The sequence below is a fragment of the Coregonus clupeaformis genome, chromosome 10 (assembly GCF_020615455.1).
Source record: "Coregonus clupeaformis isolate EN_2021a chromosome 10, ASM2061545v1, whole genome shotgun sequence".
In the NCBI taxonomy this organism is placed as follows: domain Eukaryota; kingdom Metazoa; phylum Chordata; class Actinopteri; order Salmoniformes; family Salmonidae; genus Coregonus; species Coregonus clupeaformis.
The window spans coordinates 40096004-40115525 of NC_059201.1; the positions used below are offsets into that span (position 1 = coordinate 40096004).

General features: G+C 43.3%; 1 protein-coding gene across 1 annotated transcript; it reads left to right on the forward strand.

The window, feature by feature from the left end:
• Nucleotides 1-10302: 10302 nt before the first annotated feature.
• On the forward strand, nucleotides 10303-18700 carry LOC121575157 (matrix metalloproteinase-19). The gene is made up of 9 exons (XM_041888065.2): nucleotides 10303-12743; nucleotides 13078-13166; nucleotides 13507-13637; nucleotides 13851-14063; nucleotides 14407-14652; nucleotides 14784-14903; nucleotides 16764-16928; nucleotides 17143-17270; nucleotides 17495-18700. The coding sequence occupies exons 1-9, from the start codon at nucleotides 12648-12650 to the stop codon at nucleotides 17723-17725; spliced, it is 1419 nt and encodes a 472-aa protein (XP_041743999.1). The 5' UTR covers nucleotides 10303-12647; the 3' UTR covers nucleotides 17726-18700.
• The last annotated feature ends 822 nt before the right edge of the window (nucleotides 18701-19522 follow it).

Genomic DNA, 19522 nt, shown 5'->3' on the forward strand with positions numbered 1-19522 from the left:
GCGCATACAACTTGGTGCGTATTAGGGAGGGAGACGAATGGAAGACAGCATTTATTTGTCTTGATTATGTGTCCTTTAAGTTCTCGTTGTTTCTGTCTTGTGGTTGTGTGTAGTTGTTCCTTGTCAGCAGGTGTTTCCAGTCAGTTTGTGCTCTGTTTCTGTTTTAGATAGAGTCCGCACTTGTTGTGCGTGTTTTGCATTTATACGCTGAGTGCGTTATTTTTCTCGTGCCTCCGGCTCTGTTTGTAGCCGTTCATTTTGTGGACTTTACTAAAGTATTTTTGGACTAGCATCTGTGACCTGCATCTGATTCCTACACCACACCTACGCCCGCTCTGACAGACAAATACAATTTCATTTGATTTGATTTAATGACTTCCATGATATAGATCAAATGAAGCCTGGTTTGTTCTAAGTTAACTTTTATACAGTAGCTAGTGTAACTTTAATACCTTAGCAAATCAAGGGCGTAACTTTGTGTTGCAAATTGTGGGGGTCCGGGTCAATGGGTTCCAGGGTTGTTTCTGGTGAATTTTTAAGGGAAAATACATCCCAAACTTTCCTGATACTTTGGTCAATCACAGGAGGTTGGTGGTACCTTAATTGGGGAGGGGCTCGTGGTAATGGCTGGAGCAGAATGGGTGGAATGGTATCAAATACATCAAACACGTGGTTTCCATATGTTTGATGCCATTCCATTCGCTCCATTCCAGCCATTATTATGAGCTGTCCTCCCCTAACCAGCCTCCACTGTGGTCAATATATCCCAACCACAACTGAAATACAATAATTTCGGTATTACTTTAAACTGTTGATCTAACTCTATCAGTTCAGAATGTAACCAGGCATGGCAATTTTCTGTAGAACAACTATGAGAAAGTCAGTTCTGGGGTGCATTTAGTTCGATTGAACGTTTGCTACGATGCATAATGGGTTGTACAGTGTGCCCATATTCACTGTCTTTATCATTGGATCAGTACCACTGGAATTGTTGGGGGAAGGAAATAATTTCCTCCTCCAGGCTAGATGGACGTCATATTGTAAAATTTGTGTCTCCCCTTTCCGTAGGCCTAGATTAGATGGTTGCATTCAAGACAAGGTCATTTTTACTGATCTGTTTGTCAGTGTCAGCAGAGTAGGCTACTAATTTGTGTTGTATAAAAAAATATGTTGCTTATGTCTCCAGTCATATAAAGTGTACTAGAATTGCATGAAATGTATTTATAAAAAGCCACATTTTCCCCATGCAAAGAAAGGAGAAGAAACGTCTCTGATTAGGCCTACTCTATGTCACTACACGCTCAGGCATGCATTGTTCAGAACTGTCTGTTTTGCTAACAGTGATTGAGTTATATTATTAGCCTAAATTATGACTATGCAATTTACTCATCACATTAGGAATAGTAGCCTATCTTACATTAGTCTTCAAATGCGATGATAAATGCATGCAATCCTTTATTATAAAGGTGCAATTTTATGGTGAAAAAATTGCTTCCCCAAATTTGAAACTAATGCGCCGTCTATGGATGTCGGCATTTAAAGTCAGCCTTGTTGTGACTTGATAGCGTGTATTATGCATCTATTTCACGTTCCACTGTATGCGCCGTTCCACAAGTAAATTAGTTAATTTATGATGAGGTTGAGTAGTGGTTGACATTGTATATGCCATTCTACAGACCTTTAAACCTAATATTGCGGTGATAATTAATGGTTGGGGTCATTTTTGTTCGTTTTTGCTGTTCTCCAAATAGCATTTTAGAGTTTTTTAATTGTGTAGAAATGCAGTAAATGAGCTTCAACTTCCAAAGAATTCCTTGGAGGAATACACCCCACTTTGCCATACCCTAGGCTTAGCTGAACTGATGCCACTAGTCAAGACGTTACAAATTCTCAAGTTTACATGCAGTATATGTGTAGCCGAGGGTATTTTTGCAAAAAGTCTAGTAAGTGTAAAGACCCTCATAGAGACAGAGGGAGACAGACAGACAGACAGACAGACAGGCAGGCAGGCAGGCAGGCAGGCAGGCAGGCAGGCAGGCAGGCAGGCAGGCAGGCAGGCAGGCAGGCAGGCAGACAGACAGACAGACAGACAGACAGACAGACAGACAGACAGACGGACAGACGGACGGACGGACGGACGGACGGACGGACGGACGGACGGACGGACGGACGGACGGAGGGAGGGAGAAAGACAGGGGGGGCACCTCAGATACCTTGCTCTTGTATGGTATATAAATCCAAACCAGATTATCGGCCAGTCAGTCATGTTACAACCTGATCCACATTCCATCTCTCCCTCTGCTTCACAAATTGCAAATCATCAGTTAATAATGCTAAAAGGGGTAATACCTTCTTAGTAACACTGTTGTGCATGTACTGTTTATCAAATAGAGGTCCAACCATTTTTCTGGTTCACCTGTATTTTCACTTGATAAGTATCTGTCCTTCTGGAATTCCCTAGAGACTCAATTAGTATTTTTTGCTGGGAAATCCCATTGGCAGACATCTGTATTCCCTTCAAACTGTTATAACATTTCACATTTACATTTACGTCATTTAGCAGACGCTCTTATCCAGAGCAAATTGGTGCATTCACCCTATAACCAGTGGGATAACCACTTTACAATATAGTTTATTTTTATTTTTTAAGAGGGGGGGGGGAGAGGGGGGTGGGGGGGTAGAAGGATTACTTTATCCTATCCCAGGTATTCCATAAAGAGGTGGGGTTTCAAATGTCTCCGGAAGGTGGTGAGTGACTCCGCTGTCCTGGCGTCGTGAGGGAGCTTGTTCCACCATTGGGGTGCCAGAGCAGCGAACAGTTTTGACTGGGCTGAGCGGGAACTATGCTTCCGCAGAGGAAGGGGAGCCAGCAGGCCAGAGGTGGATGAACGCAATGCCCTCGTTTGGGTGTAGGGACTGATCAGAGCCTGAAGGTACGGAGGTGCCGTTCCCCTCACAGCTCCATAGGCAAGCACCATGGTCTTGTAACAGATGCGAGCTTCAACTGGAAGCCAGTGGAGTGTGCGGAGGAGCGGGGTGACGTGAGAGAACTTGGGAAGGTTGAACACCAGACGGGCTGCGGCATTCTGGATGAGTTGTAGGGGTTTAATGGCACAGGCAGGGAGCCCAGCCAACAGCGAGTTGCAGTAATCCAGACGGGAGATGACAAGTGCCTGGATTAGGACCTGTGCCGCTTCCTGTGTAAGGCAGGGTCGTACTCTCCGAATGTTGTAGAGCATGAACCTACAGGATCGGGTCACCGCCTTGATGTTAGCGGAGAACGACAGGGTGTTGTCCAGGGTCACGCCAAGGCTCTTCGCACTCTGGGAGGAGGACACAACGGAGTTGTCAACCGTGATGGCGAGATCATGGAACGGGCAGTCCTTCCCCGGGAGGAAGAGCAGCTCCGTCTTGCCAAGGTTCAGCTTGAGGTGGTGATCCGTCATCCATACTGATATGTCTGCCAGACATGCAGAGATGCAATTCGCCACCTGGTTATCAGAAGGGGGAAAGGAGAAGATTAGTTGTGTATCGTCAGCGTAGCAATGATAGGAGAGGCCATGTGAGGATATGACAGAGCCAAGTGACTTGGTGTATAGCGAGAATAGGAGAGGGCCTAGAACTGAGCCCTGGGGGACACCAGTGGTGAGAGCACGTGGTGCGGAGACAGCTTCTCGCCACGCCACTTGGTAGGAGCGACCGGTCAGGTAGGAGAGGGTGGAGAGGAGGATCTGATGGTTCACAGTATCAAAGGCAGCAAACAGGTCTAGAAGGACAAGAGCAGAGGAGAGAGAGTTAGCTTTAGCTGTGCGGAGAGCCTCCGTGAGACAGAGAAGAGCAGTCTCAGTTGAATGACCAGTCCTGAAACCTGACTGGTTAGGATCAAGAAGGTCATTCTGAGAGAGATAGCAAGAGAGTTGGCTAAAGACGGCACGCTCAATAGTTTTGGAAAGAAAAGAAAGAAGGGATACTGGTCTGTAGTTGTTGACATCAGAGGGATCGAGTGTTGGTTTTTTTGAGAAGGGGTGCAACTCTCGCTCTCTTGAAGACGGAAGGGACATAGCCAGCGGTCAAGGATGAGTTGATCAGCGAGGTGAGGTAGGGGAGAAGGTCACCGGAGATGGTCTGGAGAAGAGAGGAGGGGATGGGGTCAAGCGGGCAGGTTGTTGGGCGGCCTGCAGTCACAAGTCGCAAGATTTTATCTGGAGAGAGAGGGGAGAAAGAAGTCAAAGCATAGGGTAGGGCAGTGTGAGCAGGACCAGCAGTGTCATTAGACTTAACAAACGAGGATCGGATGTCGTCAACCTTCTTTTTCAAAGTGGTTGACGAAGTCATCCACAGAGAGGGAGGAGGGGGGGGGGGATTCAGCAGGGAGGAGAATGTGGCAAAGAGCTTCCTAGGGTTAGAGGCAGATGCTTGGAATTTAGAGTGGTAGAAAGTGGCCTTAGCAGCAGAAACAGATGAAGAAAATGTAGAGAGGAGGGAGTGAAAAGATGCCAGGTCCGCAGGGAGTCTAGTTTTCTTCCATTTCCGCTCAGCTGCCCGGAGCTCTGTTCTGTGAGCTTGCAGTGAGTCATCAAGCCATGGAGCTGGAGGGGAGGACTGAGCCGGCCGGGAGGATAGGGGACACAGAGAGTCAAAGGTTGCAGAAAGGGAGGAGAGGAGGGTTGAGGAGGCAGAATCAGGAGATTGGAGGGAGAAGGATTGAGCAGAGGGAAGAGATGATAGGATGGAAGAGGAGAGAGTAGTGGGAGAGAGAGAGCAAAGGTTGCGGCGGCGCATTACCATCTGTGTAGGGGCAGAGTGAGTAGTGTAGGAGGAGAGCGAGAGAGAAAAGGATACAAAGTAGTGGTCGGAGACATGGAGGGGAGTTGCAGTGAGATTAGTAGAGGAGCAGCATCTAGTAAAGATGAGGTCAAGCGTATTGCCTGCCTTGTGAGTAGGGGGGGACGGTGAGAGGGTGAGGTCAAAAGAGGAGAGGAGTGGAAAGAAGGAGGCAGAGAGAAATGAGTCAAATGTAGACGTAGGGAGGTTGAAATCCCCCAAAACTGTGAGGGGTGAGCCATCCTCAGGAAAGGAACTTATCAAGGCGTCAACCTCATTGATGAACTCTCCAAGGGAACCTGGAGGGCGATAGATGACAAGGATATTAAGCTTAAATGGGCTAGTGACTGTGACAGCATGGAATTCAAAATGAGGAGATAGACAGATAATATAATATAGGGAAGGGAAGGGAAAGGAGGATACCTAGTCAGTTGCACAACTGAATGCATTCAACCTAAATGTGTCTTCTGCATTTAACCCAACCCCTCTGAATTCTGTTCAATGCAGAATCTGTAGCTGTGACCCTGTGCTCAATCTCTCTCTTCCTCTATGACTCAAAGCTTACTAGACCTGGGATGAGTCGGAGAGAGCAGGCGAATACTAAAAACATTGCCTTACTAGTCCTTCATTTACAAGCACTGTAAATAAACAGAACCTTTCGGTTCTGAGAAAAAGTCATTAGAGTTACGGATCTCCAGGCTGTGGACGTTTACTCATACGGCATGATACACTTACATTACAACTGGTATGAATCAGTGAGAGTGAACTTATACCTATACAGATACAGGGCTGGAAAGATCAAACGGAGGGAAATATAGCGAAAGAGGCACCTGAGGGATACCACTGTGACAATATTGCATCTAATTCAATCTAATCTAAGTCAAATATGTACTTCATCCAGTGTCTTAGGCTGAGCCCCAGAAATAATATCTGGACATTATCAGTCGCTCATGAACAATAGACACTAGCTCAGGCCTATGACATTACAGACTTAAGAAGGAAACCTTTGCAGTACGTGGTTTGAGGTTTTGGCAGAGTCTGTGGTACAGTTTGTGTAGCACTACCCAGAAATTGTGCTGGCACAACAATATCATTATTATGTTTATCAGATACAGCACACTTGACCAGAAATCTGCACATTTTTGCAATTGCTATTTCTTTTTTATAGCTGGATGAATTGGGGCAATCTGGTTGTGGACCCATTCCTCTAACTCTTACACTTCAATGGCTGTTGCAAACTATGCTCCAGACAGAACATTCACCATCAAACCCCTTGAATCTAACCTCGTTGCCAGGCTCAATTGTTAGGGAGAGCCAGCTGGTGAACGAGATTACTCAAAATCTTAATGGAAAGGAGTAGCTGTGCTGCTTGCATGACACCACATACTCACATCACAAAAAAACTCCCAGTGAAGACTGGACCATGACAAAAACACACAAAGCCTCCTCTCCACCCCCAGAGTGTCTACGCTGTCTGCACCTTGTAAGGCTGATGACAGTGATTTGGAGGAGGTATGTGTTAGAGTGGACCTTAATGATGGCTGACAACTGCTCCATCCCAGCCGGACCCATTATATCTGTGCCGCCCCATAACTCCACTGGCACCATTGGTCTTCTATTCCAGCATGGCATACGACAATAAGGCAGACTGGCATGCCACTTCCCATCCCCACAAACACTGTTTTCACACCTCTGTCTTGTTAGGCTATTGTGCAACTGCTTGATGTTTGCTTCAGTAAATAGATGTGGGAGCCAGCTACCACTACTTAAACTACCCTGCGGCGCTTGCGGTTAGGCTGAGGGAAGCTGCTGCCAACACCAGCTGCACTATCCAGAAAATGGCTTCTCTTTGTCTTTATCTTCCACACCCTCTCCCTGCCCTGGCCTGTGAAAGGACAGAGAACAGCTGTTGTACTATCAGACCCAGTGTGTGCCAGCTCTGACATACCCTTGTGTTGACATAATAATCACAATATTGCTTTAACTACCAAACATACACAAGGGGACGAGAAGCAAGAAGATGCATTTCAGGTACCAAGACTAGATACATTGTGTGAGTTTGGGGTTGTTTTAACCATTGTGGGGTCGAAGGCAAATCAATTAAATATGTTTATTTGTTCCTGAGAAAGCAAACCTTCTGATTCAATCATATTAACTTCTTTGTTAATCATATGATGGATGGGCATCCACATAGAACCCCCAGAGGCATCAAACAGATACAGTTCTGCAGCATGTGGCTGTGTTCATTCAAAGGATGAAAGACTCTTTCAAAAATCACAACCCCAAGACCTCTGGAGGTTATTAAGATATGGGTGAACATTTCTGATGGTAGGATTTCATCAACCTCAGGATGAGGTTACGTGTAAAGGAAGGGAGAGGGCCATAGATGGGTTAGCTGACAATGTCACTAAAACGATGTGCACGCTTCAATGGGACAGAAGTTAATGTGTTGTTGTGTTTCTGGATAGCTAGCAACAATGACAAGAAGCTGCCATGTGGGGAATCATACATGGCTCATTTGAGCTAGTTCTAGCTTGTTCTTGACACCATGTCTTGTTTTGAGGTGTTTTGACTGTTGTCACGTCTATGCTAATATGGCAAAAATGTGCAAGTTAGCTAACCAACAACTGTACCAATGTATTTGAGAGACAACAAGTGCTCATTGTGCAAATGTATACATTTACATTTACATCATTTAGCAGACGCTCTTATCCAGAGCGACTTACAAATTGGATTTCAATAAACATTGGAGACTAAATATAGTTTACATGTTGTCAACCATCTAAGCCAACCCTGTCTGTTTTGCCCCATAGTTGCACACAAGTCAGTTTTGTTGCTAAATAAAGAAGAAGCAAAGACTAAGATATAAACCACTGAGGTTTCCCTACAAACAGCTGTAGAATGTTATCATTATTTGGTTGATGTATGTGCACACTGCACATGCTCAAGAAGAATGAGTTCAAGTTCAAGTTCAGACTCTTTTTCTTGGAAAGCCTGCAGGCTGACCAAACTCATACATTGTGAATGAATCTTTGTTAAACTGCAGAACTGATGTCTGAAATGCCAACCTGAGTACGTCCTTGAAAAGTGTGGGGTTTTGAACATTATTGTAGCATGCCCTCATAATGATGACAAGGTGCAGGCGGATGAAAAGCTACACAAAAAAGATATCCAAAGCTGTCCATTCAAAATGATAAACTTACTGAGACTACGGTGTTTGCTGTTCCACTTACTGTATATCAGCAGCACGTTTATGGTATTCTCACACTCTGGCTTCAAACCAGTGCACTGTATCTCTGTCCCTGAGATAGTTCTGTGGTTTGGTCATTAGTATCTATTGGCACCTTGTTGCATGCTGAGGAATGTGCAGCTGTTCAGTGAAACTATGGTGTGCACTTCACTTCAGCATTTCTCCAGTGTCTCTTTAAGTCTTGTAAAAATCGATGCAGGAAAACATTGACCATTACCTTACTAACATAAATGTATCAAACCTTAACGCAAAATCGAAACGGTTATGATGGATAATGGAAAATGTACTACCCTTGCAGAGGTCAAACGATTTGACTTGAATACGGGCTTGCTTGCACAACCACTTGAAAGGAGCACTTTAATGTGGTCTATAAAGGCCATATTATATTACCCCTCATAGGCTACTTCTCTTCAAGACATACAGTGAGGGAAAAAAGTATTTGATCCCCTGCTGATTTTGTACGTTTGCCCACTGACAAAGAAATTATCAGTCTATAATTTTAATGGTAGGTTTATTTGAACAGTGAGAGACAGAATAACAACAACAAAATCCAGAAAAACGCATGTCAAAAATGTTATAAATTGATTTGCATTTTAATGAGGGAAATAAGTATTTGACCCCCTCTCAATCAGAAAGATTTCTGGCTTCCAGGTGTCTTTTATACAGGTAACGAGCTGAGATTAGGAGCACACTCTTAAAGGGAGTGCTCCTAATCTCAGTTTGTTACCTGTATAAAAGACACCTGTCCACAGAAGCAATCAATCAATCAGATTCCAAACTCTCCACCATGGCCAAGACCAAAGAGCTCTCCAAGGATGTCAGGGACAAGATTGTAGACCTACACAAGGCTGGAATGGGCTACAAGACCATCGCCAAGCAGCTTGGTGAGAAGGTGACAACAGTTGGTGCGATTATTCGCAAATGGAAGAAACACAAAATAACTGTCAATATCCCTCGGCCTGGGGCTCTATGCAAGATCTCACCTCGTGGAGTTGCAATGATCATGAGAACGGTGAGGAATCAGCCCAGAACTACACAGGAGGATCTTGTCAATGATCTCAAGGCAGCTGGGACCATAGACACCAAGAAAACAATTGGTAACACACTACGCCGTGAAGGACTGAAATCCTGCAGCGCCCGCAAGGTCCCCCTGCTCAAGAAAGCACATATACAGGCCTGTCTGAAGTTTGCCAATGAACATCTGAATGATTCAGAGGAGAACTGGGTGAAAGTGTTGTGGTCAGATGAGACCAAAATCGAGCTCTTTGGCATCAACTCAACTCGCCGTGTTTGGAGGAGGAGGAATGCTGCCTATGACCCCAAGAACACCATCCCCACCGTCAAACATGGAGGTGGAAACATTATGCTTTGGGGGTGTTTTTCTGCTAAGGGGAAAAAACAAAACACACGGCCAAGGCAACAAAGGAGTGGCTCAAGAGGAAGCACATTAAGGTCCTGTAGTGGCCTAGCCAGTCTCCAGACCTTAATCCCATAGAAAATCTGTGGAGGGAGCTGAAGGTTTGAGTTGCCAAACGTCAGCCTCAAAACCTCAATGACTTGGAAAAGATCTGCAAAGAGGAGTGGGACAAAATCCCTCCTGAGATGTGTGCAAACCTGGTGGCCAACTACAAGAAACATCTGACCTCTGTGATTGCCAACGAGGGTTTTGCCACCAAGTACTAAGTAATGTTTTACAGAGGGGTCAAATACTTATTTCCCTCATTAAAATGCAAATTAATTTATAACATTTTTGACATGCGTTTTTCTGGATTTTGTTTTTGGTTATTCTGTCTCTCACTGTTCAAATAAACCTACCATTAAAATTATAGACTGATCATGTCTTTGTCAGTGGGCAAACGTACAAAATCAGCAGGGGATCAAATACTTTTTTCCCTCACTGTATAGACAGGTGTGTGCCTTTCCAAATCATGTACAATCAATTGAATTCACTACAGGTGGACTCCAATCAAGTTGTAGAAACATCTCAAGGATGGTCAATGGAAACAGGATGCACTTGAGCTCAATTTCGAGTCTCATAGCAAAGGGTCTGAATACTTATGTAAATAAGGTATTTCTGTTTTTTATTTTTAATACATTTGCAAACATTTCTAAAAACCTGTTTTTGCTTTGACATTATGGGGTATTGTGTGTAGATTGATGAGGGATTTATTTTAAAAAAATCAATTTTAGAACAAGGCTGTAACGTAACAAAATGTGGAAAAAGTGAAGGGGTCTGAATACTTTCCGAATGCACTGTATTAGCCAAAATGATACATTTATGAAATCCTGAAGATGTTTCCTAGTCACACAAAAAAAGAAATGTTGATATCATATTCACAGGAGGCTTGACACACCCATTTGTGTACACTGAGTCAAAACCATATTTTCAGATCGCATTTGGTAGACTGGGACAGCAGGTTAGATAAACTGGGACACCATTATTGTAGTCCTAATTGTATCCCAATGACAATTCAATTTTGTGTGATTAGGAAACATTTGAGGATTTCAGAAATGTATCATGTGAGGTCACAGAAGAGGGAAATGCAAAAAGAGACCCAGTACAGCGGTCCCTAATGTAAACTGGATCTCTTCCCTCCATTGGAAAAGCCTATAAGGCAATCCCACTTTAGCAACTCCATGCTGTTCTACTTTAGCTAGCTATGGTTGGTAAAGCAAAAAAAAAAAAAAAGAGACAATTGCAACATTTAAAGGTGCTACACATTCATTTTTTTGTTGTTTAATTTTTACATTGTAATTTCAGATAATGTCCATAAAATATCTGCAGTAATAGTGGAATGACAGTGTTTCACAGTATTACTTACACGCCAGTGTTGTGATTGGCTGTGATATTTGCCTATTAATTTCTCCCACCGGGCCGGCTTATTTTGTCAAAATGGGAAAGCTATTTTGACTTTGTGGCTGTGGAAGTCGCTCTTTCATTTCCTGGTTGCTAAAATTCTACACTGTTCGCTCAATTTCATTTTATGTGAGAAAACAATCACTGAATAGTGTGTAGGGAATCATTGTACCATCTAAATCGCTGTGAAATATATTTTCAATAACAACAAATATAGTTATTACAGCTGTTTGAAGCTGGTGGACCAAAACCGAAAGTAAAAGGCTCAAGCGTGAGTCTCCTCCATGTTACGGGGAAATGGGATGCAGGGGAGGGGGGAGATTTGTTTTGAATGCAGCCTAGTGCTATTGCAATTCACCTAGCTTCCACATAGGGGAGAAATTCTATTTGTAGCACCTTTAAACATAATATTGGTATTTTGTTGCAACAGTACACAGTATGCACATTTACATCACAATTTGGCAAAGTGCATTATTTATGACAGTTTTATAACCTTCACATCAAAACAGAGAAAAAAGCTATGTCACTGATCTTACTGTGTGCTTCGCGGGGTGAGCTTCCTGTTTGAAGCTTGCTCTGCCCCCCTCTATGATGTAACACCAATGAAGTGATGGGATTTTGATGATGTGGTTTCTCTGCAAGGGCTTAGTAACAATAGTTTAGGTTTTCTCTTGTCAGATCAATAAATACACACTTCAGGATTATGCTGTCCCAGTTCATATGATGTCCCACTCTTTCCGAATTCACCCTATTCATTATTTTATATTATTTTGACAAAGTCTTGGAATGTGCTTGGTAGGCCTATGCCACCATCATCACATCATACTGCAAGGTTATATTTTAACCACTACACACTGACACCTGGCTGACACAGTTGGTTGGGCTTGGGCAACTGTATTATGGAAAAGCTTTGCTTAGTGACCAATTGTGCAGTGTTACAACTTCTGTATGCCAATGACGTGGTAAAATTTCCGTACTTGTGAACACCGTTGGGAAAAGGGTCAAGTGTTAACTGGGATCCTTGGGATGTCCCTACCCCATTTTAGTAGACATTTAAAATGGCTAAGGTAAGGGTTAAGGTTAGGGTTGTGGGTAGGGACATCCCAAGGATTCTGTGTAGCACTGACTGGAATCCATGAAACGTTGCCATTTTCTATCAAGCGTTGACGTTTGAAGCGCGTTGTCCCTGTGGAGGAAACAATTATCAGGAACTTACAACAACAAAAAAGCAACAATGTAAGTCACATGGCTGGAAACTGGAATCCCATAGTTACCGGGGGAAATAGGCCAATAGGCTGAAGTCTCCCGCCAATTTGTGTTCTTCATCAGACGGAGGGGGCACGTGGGAGTGTGGGAGTTGGAGAGCATAAGAAAATGGTCGACAACTGCATTTTACTGTTTCAACTTGAAACCATTTCGCGGTTGCTCCAGGCTCATTCTTCCGAGATGGATCATCACAGTGGGTCAGGGCTGACTCACTCCGCACTTGAGTTATAAGCCTCCAGAACACACGGAAGAAAACCAGTAGAGTAACGTTTTGGGAGAGTAACAGATAACGATGAACGACGAAATTTTTTTCCCCTAAATAATGTTTAATAAGTATATATTTTTCTAAGTAGTTGAGACAAGAGCGTCCTGCAAAGTGTATTACGGACATCATATTTGCTTGATTTTCCTAACGTTTACAGCAGTTTTTCCTGCGTAGAAGTTTTGCGAATGGGTTACCTTCTGCAGGTGACGGTGCTCATGGCTCTCGTTCTGTGCGTAATTACAGGAGTGATGGACAGGAGGTTGGAGGCCACTGAAGCAACGGTAGGAATTTTCCAACTTTTTAAAGTATTATCTATCTTCATTCATTGAATTACATTGCAACTTATGAATACTCTGCATTATTGTGGATGTTCACACTCATAATGCAAACTTTCAGCAATGCCTATGAACTGGACCATCCATATAGGTCTATGTGATGCAAAGTGCCATATGTGTAACCTATCAAATGGCTTTCACAGTCTTTCTGGTAGTCTGCAACTTAATCAGCATTGTTTCTCTTGTGGCTGTTGTCATTCACAATGTAAGAGGTGATTAAGATCACTTTGAAACTTCTAAAGTAACCCTTGTATCCCCACTGTGGTTATTGTGTTACCAGGCATACCTGAAGAAGTATGGCTATCTGCACACTCCACTGGATCCTCAGAACAAGGGCATCGAGGCAGATGATATCACTGAGGCCCTCAGGTAAAGTTGATCCTCAGCAACACAACCTACAGTCTATGAACACAACAACAATTTACATGTGTAATTCCTCTTGGCAATGGGTGATTCCTCTTCCCCAACAAACCTGAACAAGCAAAAAATCTGAACATACTTACTGTAAATGTCCCTTTGTGAATACAGATCCAAACACAGCTTTATTGTATAGCCTTTTGTTTGCAAGGCACATTGACACATGCACTACAATCAATGCAATTCTTTAGCATAACATTTCCCATTGGCAGGAAATATTTCCTTGCCTTACATTTACAGTACGCACATGCTGTATCTGCTATTGGAGCTTTCAGTCCTTCCTTTCCCCCAGGGTCTTCCAGAGAGTGACAGACCTGCCTGTCAATGGAGTGATTGACAAGGCCACCCTAGAGATGATGAGACAGCCTCGCTGTGGCATAGAGGACCCCTTCAACAAGAAAACCCTAAAATACAGAGTACTGGGTGAGTGAAGACATGTGGAGAGGATATTGTATGTGGGGGTGGGATGAACCGGTTTCCCAGATGGTGGGTTGGAACATAAAACTTTGGGAGTCACTTTGCACATTTAATGATAATAATAATAATCCTCACCTAATAAGAATAATCTTCACCTACACAATGTGGTTTCTCGTCTAGACGTGTGTTTATGGTAAATGCATGTTTTTTCTTCTTTAGGTTACTGGCGCAAGAGAAGCCTGTCCTGGCAAATCTACAACTACACTCCAGACATGCCAAAGAGTGAGACAAAGAGGGCGATCCGCTCTGCCTTTAAGTACTGGAGCGACGTGGCTCCCCTGAGCTTCCGAGAGGTCGAGTATGGACGAGCCGACATCAGGATCTCATTCCATGCAAAAGATGCCACTTGTGCCGAGCCTTTTGATGGACAGGGTGAGTGTGCCTATGGGCCGGATACAGTTGGGTTGGAGTTACTGTAGTCTAAGACCGGGATTAATGCCGATCTGTGCTAGATCCACATTATAGCATGCTTGACATTTAAAGGTAATTTCTAATTGAGCTGACATCTGCAGGGTTTACTTTAAATGCAATCTCCACGAACGCAGTCACATTGTTGCCTTTAAAAGCTGCGTTGTCTACAAGCGCGATCAGATTGAATCCCGGCCTAACACACACACACCAAACATACAGTAGTTAAGTACCCCTGGTTTCACTGCTGATACTTATTAATTTCCATTGAAATATAGCGTAATAAAACAGTTTTTTTCTCTCGTAGGTCATGTGCTGGCCCATGCTGAACCCCCAGAGTCAGGCATCATTCATTTTGACGAGGATGAGTTTTGGACAGAGGGCAAGTTCTATGGCATTAACCTGCGTATCATCGCTGCCCATGAGATAGGCCACGCCCTGGGCTTGGGCCACTCCCAGTACAGAAGTGCTCTCATGGCCCCTCTCTACACCGGTTACCGTAACAACTTCCGTCTGCATTTCGATGATGTGAAAGGCATCCAGGCTATGTATGGTGAGTAGAGCCTGGGTTGGTCTGGTACCAATGTTTATTTTTTTACTTTTTGGCTTGCAAAACAAAATACACCCCTATCAGAAAGCTATGTATTACAAATGTCACAGGTAATGCTTTCATCCTCCCTTTAGGTAAACGTGATACAAGTGTTACAATTAAGCCCACAGTGGCACTCCCCACATACAGCCTCCCTGGTGCTGAGGGAGACATCCCAGACCCCTGCACCACCAAGCTGGATGCCATCATGCTGGGTAAGCTGTCTGCACACAATACTGACCAGCGATATACAGTCAAAAGCGTAGATGTACATACAGTGGGGAAAAAAAGTATTTAGTCAGCCACCAATTGTGCAAGTTCTCCCACTTAAAAAGATGAGAGAGGCCTGTAATTTTCATCATAGGTACACGTCAACTATGACAGACAAAATGAGAATTTTTTCTCCAGAAAATCACATTGTAGGATTTTTTATGAATTTATTTGCAGATTATGGTGGAAAATAAGTATTTGGTCAATAACAAAAGTTTCTCAATACTTTGTTATATACCCTTTGTTGGCAATGACACAGGTCAAACATTTTCTGTAAGTCTTCACAAGGTTTTCACACACTGTTGCTGGTATTTTGGCCCATTCCTCCATGCAGCTCTCCTCTAGAGCAGTGATGTTTTGGGGCTGTCGCTGGGCAACACGGACTTTCAACTCCCTCCAAAGATTTTCTATGGGGTTGAGATCTGGAGACTGGCTAGGCCACTCCAGGACCTTGAAATGCTTCTTACGAAGCCACTCCTTCGTTGCCCGGGCGGTGTGTTTGGGATCATTGTCATGCTGAAAGACCCAGCCACGTTTCATCTTCAATGCCCTTGCTGATGGAAGGAGGTTTTCACTCAAAATCTCACGATACATGGCCCCATTCATTCTTTCCTTTACACGGATCAGTCGTCCTGGTCCCTTTGCAGAAAAACAGCCCCAAAGCATGATGTTTCCACCCCATGCTTCACAGTAGGTATGGAGTTCTTTGGATGCAACTCAGCATTCTTTGTCCTCCAAACACGACAAGTTTAGTTTTTACCAAAAAGTTATATTTTGGTTTCATCTGACCATATGACATTCTCCCAATCCTCTTCTGGATCATCCAAATGCACTCTAGCAAACTTCAGATGGGCCTGGACATGTACTGGCTTAAGCAGGGGCACACGTCTTGCACTGCAGGATTTGAGTCCCTGGCGGCGTAGTGTGTTACTGATGGTAGGCTTTGTTACTTTGGTCCCAGCTCTCTGCAGGTCATTCACTAGGTCCCCCCGTGTGGTTCTGGGATTTTTGCTCACCGTTCTTGTGATCATTTTGACCCCACGGGGTGAGATCTTGCGTGGAGCCCCAGATCAAGGGAGATTATCAGTGGTCTTGTATGTCTTCCATTTCCTAATAATTGCTCCCACAGTTGATTTCTTCAAACCAAGCTGCTTACCTATTGCAGATTCAGTCTTCCCAGCCTGGTGCAGGTCTACAATTTTGTTTCTGGTGTCCTTTGACAGCTCTTTGGTCTTGGCCATAGTGGAGTTTGGAGTGTGACTGTTTGAGGTTGTGGACAGGTGTCTTTTATACTGATAACAAGTTCAAACAGGTGCCATTAATACAGGTAACGAGTGGAGGACAGAGGAGCCTCTTAAAGAAGAAGTTACAGGTCTGTGAGAGCCAGAAATCTTGCTTGTTTGTAGGTGACCAAATACTTATTTTCCACCATAATTTGCAAATAAATTCATTAAAAATCCTACAATGTGATTTTCTGGAGAAAAAAATTCTCAATTTGTCTGTCATAGTTGACGTGTACCTATGATGAAAATTACAGGCCTCTCTCATCTTTTTAAGTGGGAGAACTTGCACAATTGGTGGCTGACTAAATACTTTTCCCCCCCACTGTATCTCCCATATCTTGGAAGCTCTTATTTTTGCCTCACACATTTTTGCCTTACACTATTCAAGATTGTAGCAATATTCTTTACTCTGATAGATTTAACTAACCACATTTTTGCTCTCTGCAATGGAATTGAGACTACAATGGAATTTGACAGGTTGAGATTGGACCTTCAGTGTTCAATTTTGTGCTCCTCCTCCAGGTCCATGGAGGAAGACATTTGCCTTCAGTGGTGATTATGTGTGGACGGTGTCTGACATTGGACACAATCCACCCATGAAGATCGACCGGCTGTGGACGGGACTGCCTGGGAACCTGAACGCAGCCGTTTACTCTCAGAGAACAAACAAGACATACTTTTTGAAAGGTGTAATATTTTATCAACTTTAAAATGTATTGTGTTTTTGACTAACAAATTAGGGAAAGTGAGATGATTTTAAAGAAGAACTGATAGTATGAACTGTGTAATACTTGTTTTAAAATACTTGACAGTGATTGATTGACAGTGATCTGGCCCAGAATGTGTTACTGTTAATCTCTCCTCATTTCAGCCTACTCACCAAAACTGTTTCTGACCACAGGTGATAAAGTGTGGAGATACACTCGTTTTCTCCTGGACTACGGGTACCCCAAAGAGCTCAAACGCCTCCCACCTAATATTGATGCTGCTTTGTACTTGGAGAAGAATAAGAAGCTGGTCTTTTTCAAGGTAGCTGAACACAAGAAAGCACAAATATCAATACTTTTTAACCAGTAAACTTACAAATGACAACTGAGCATTATGGTTTCAGTAAATTGTTATAGTAGATTAATGACAACAAAAATTGAAGCCGTAGCATTTTTACCCACTTGAATGTGATGAATATGCCAAATACCCAGCATGAAAAACTCTTTGTACTAATCATCTTTGTCCTCTGTTGTCCCTCTCCTCAGGGTACAGGGTACTGGCAGTGGGATGAGCTGCGCCACAGTAACCTCAACGTGTACCCCAAACCACTCTCTAACCTCTTCACTGGGGTGCCCTCCAGCCCTGATGCTGCCTTTACCTGGACCAACGGAAAGATCTTCTTCTTCAAGGGAGACAAGTACTGGCGTGTGAACAGTCTACTGAGTGTAGACAAAGGCTACCCACTCAGCATGAGTGAACGCTGGATGCACTGCTAGGAGCCAGACACTAGAGGACAGCAGACACCATAAACCTCAATACGGTGCTGGTGAGATGTGTTCTCAATTAACCATTCAGGGAACCACACAACAACAATCACAACCACACTGTGATAACATTGTGTTCACACTGTGAAACCAATATAATAACATATTTCCATGTACCAGTACATGTTATCAGTCAAGGTACATAACTGAAATGTTATGTCAAACGACTTCTTCGAAACATGAGATAGAATCTTTATCAATGTAAGTAGTGGCAAAGCCATTTGAGGTAAGACATAAGTGCTTATATAAGGTTGCATATTGAGTGTCAAATCGTTATGGCCTACTAGTTCTCTGTTTCCATGTAACACAGGCAGGACCTCAGCCCAAACGTGTTAGACTGAGTTCTGAGGGAGTGTGTGTGTGGAGAGGCTGTTTGTTATGCTCTCAGGGGGCCTTCCAGGGGGGGGGCCTTCCTCTCCCTCACAACAGATGTGGATGGGACTATTCAGTTATGTGCCCTCTTTTCAGTATGTGTACTGATTTCAATGGTGTTCACCCAGCACTTTGAAACTTCTTGTTTTCTTTTGATGTTTGGCTTGCAGACACCGTGGACGGGTCTGAAAAAGTATTTGTGAGTTTCTTGTCGCCATGTTATGCGTTTCTAGGGATAGAGTGTGGATATTTTATCACTTCCGACATAAAGAGAAGCCTAATATCATTGCTGTTGCGTCAGACTTTCACATCATGATGTCTACATTTTATAACTGGTTTATAATTGTGTACCGATGTTGCTGTTGAACCTCATCATGCTTATTGATGTTTTTATAGTCAAGCTAAAGGGAATTCACATTTCATAGTGTATAGGCCTACCATTTGGATATGTTTATAAATGTGTGCAATTATTTTTTTTGCTGTTAATTCATCTAAGACATACAGTAGTTGTACAAATGAGTCATGACAGTCAACAATAAAACCATTTCAACAGTCCTTGTTTCCCTTATGATGTACACTGAGTATACAAAGCATTTGGAACACCTGCTCTTTCCATGACATAGACTGACCAGGTGAATCCAGGTGAAAGCTATGATCCCTTATTGATGTCACTTGTTAAATCCAGACAGTTTAAAGAAGGATTTTTAAGCCTTGAGACAATTGAGACATGGATTGTGTATGTGTGCCATTCAGAGGGTGAATGGGCAAGACAAAATATTTAAGTGCCTTTGAATAGGGTATGGTAGTAGGTGCCAGGCGTACCGGTTTGTGTCAAGAACTGCAATGGTTCAGGGTTTTTCATTCTCAACAGTTTCCCGTGTGTATCAAGAATGTTCCACCACCCAAAGGACATCCAGCCAACTTGACACAAATGTAGGAAGCATTGGAGTCAACATGGGCTAGCATCCCTGTGGAACACTTTCGACACCTTATTGAGGCTGTTCTGAGGGGGGATGCAGCTTTCATGCATGATACTTGTGGGCTGATAAAGCTTCGGAGCTGCCACAGCAACACCACTGCTTAAACCAATCAGGGAGCAGGAAATCCCCCCCCAGTTGTTGCCTTTGAGACCCTCTGTGTTTCTGATTCCAAGGCTGAATTTGGCAGCTGATGTTGCTAGGTGACCATGAGGAAAATATATAGAGGCATTTATTAGCCTCAGATAAATGACTCAAACCGCTTTTGTTTTTAAACTAATTTAATGGTTTATCGTTTACATTTCCTATTGACAATTCTGTACAGATTCAGAATAGTTAAGAGTACTGAGTGAGTGTACTGTCCCTCTAAAATTCTAAAACAAAAGTAAATTACCATTTT

Excerpts from the sequence above, each read along its gene's own strand:
- LOC121575157 (XM_041888065.2), top strand. The coding sequence starts at position 12,648 with ATGGGTTACCTTCTGCAGGTGACGGTGCTCATGGCTCTCGTTCTGTGC. Across the intron at positions 14,904-16,763 it reads GCTGGATGCCATCATGCTGG|GTCCATGGAGGAAGACATTT; the intron begins GTAAGCTGTCTG and ends CTCCTCCTCCAG. Across the intron at positions 16,929-17,142 it reads CAAGACATACTTTTTGAAAG|GTGATAAAGTGTGGAGATAC; the intron begins GTGTAATATTTT and ends TTCTGACCACAG.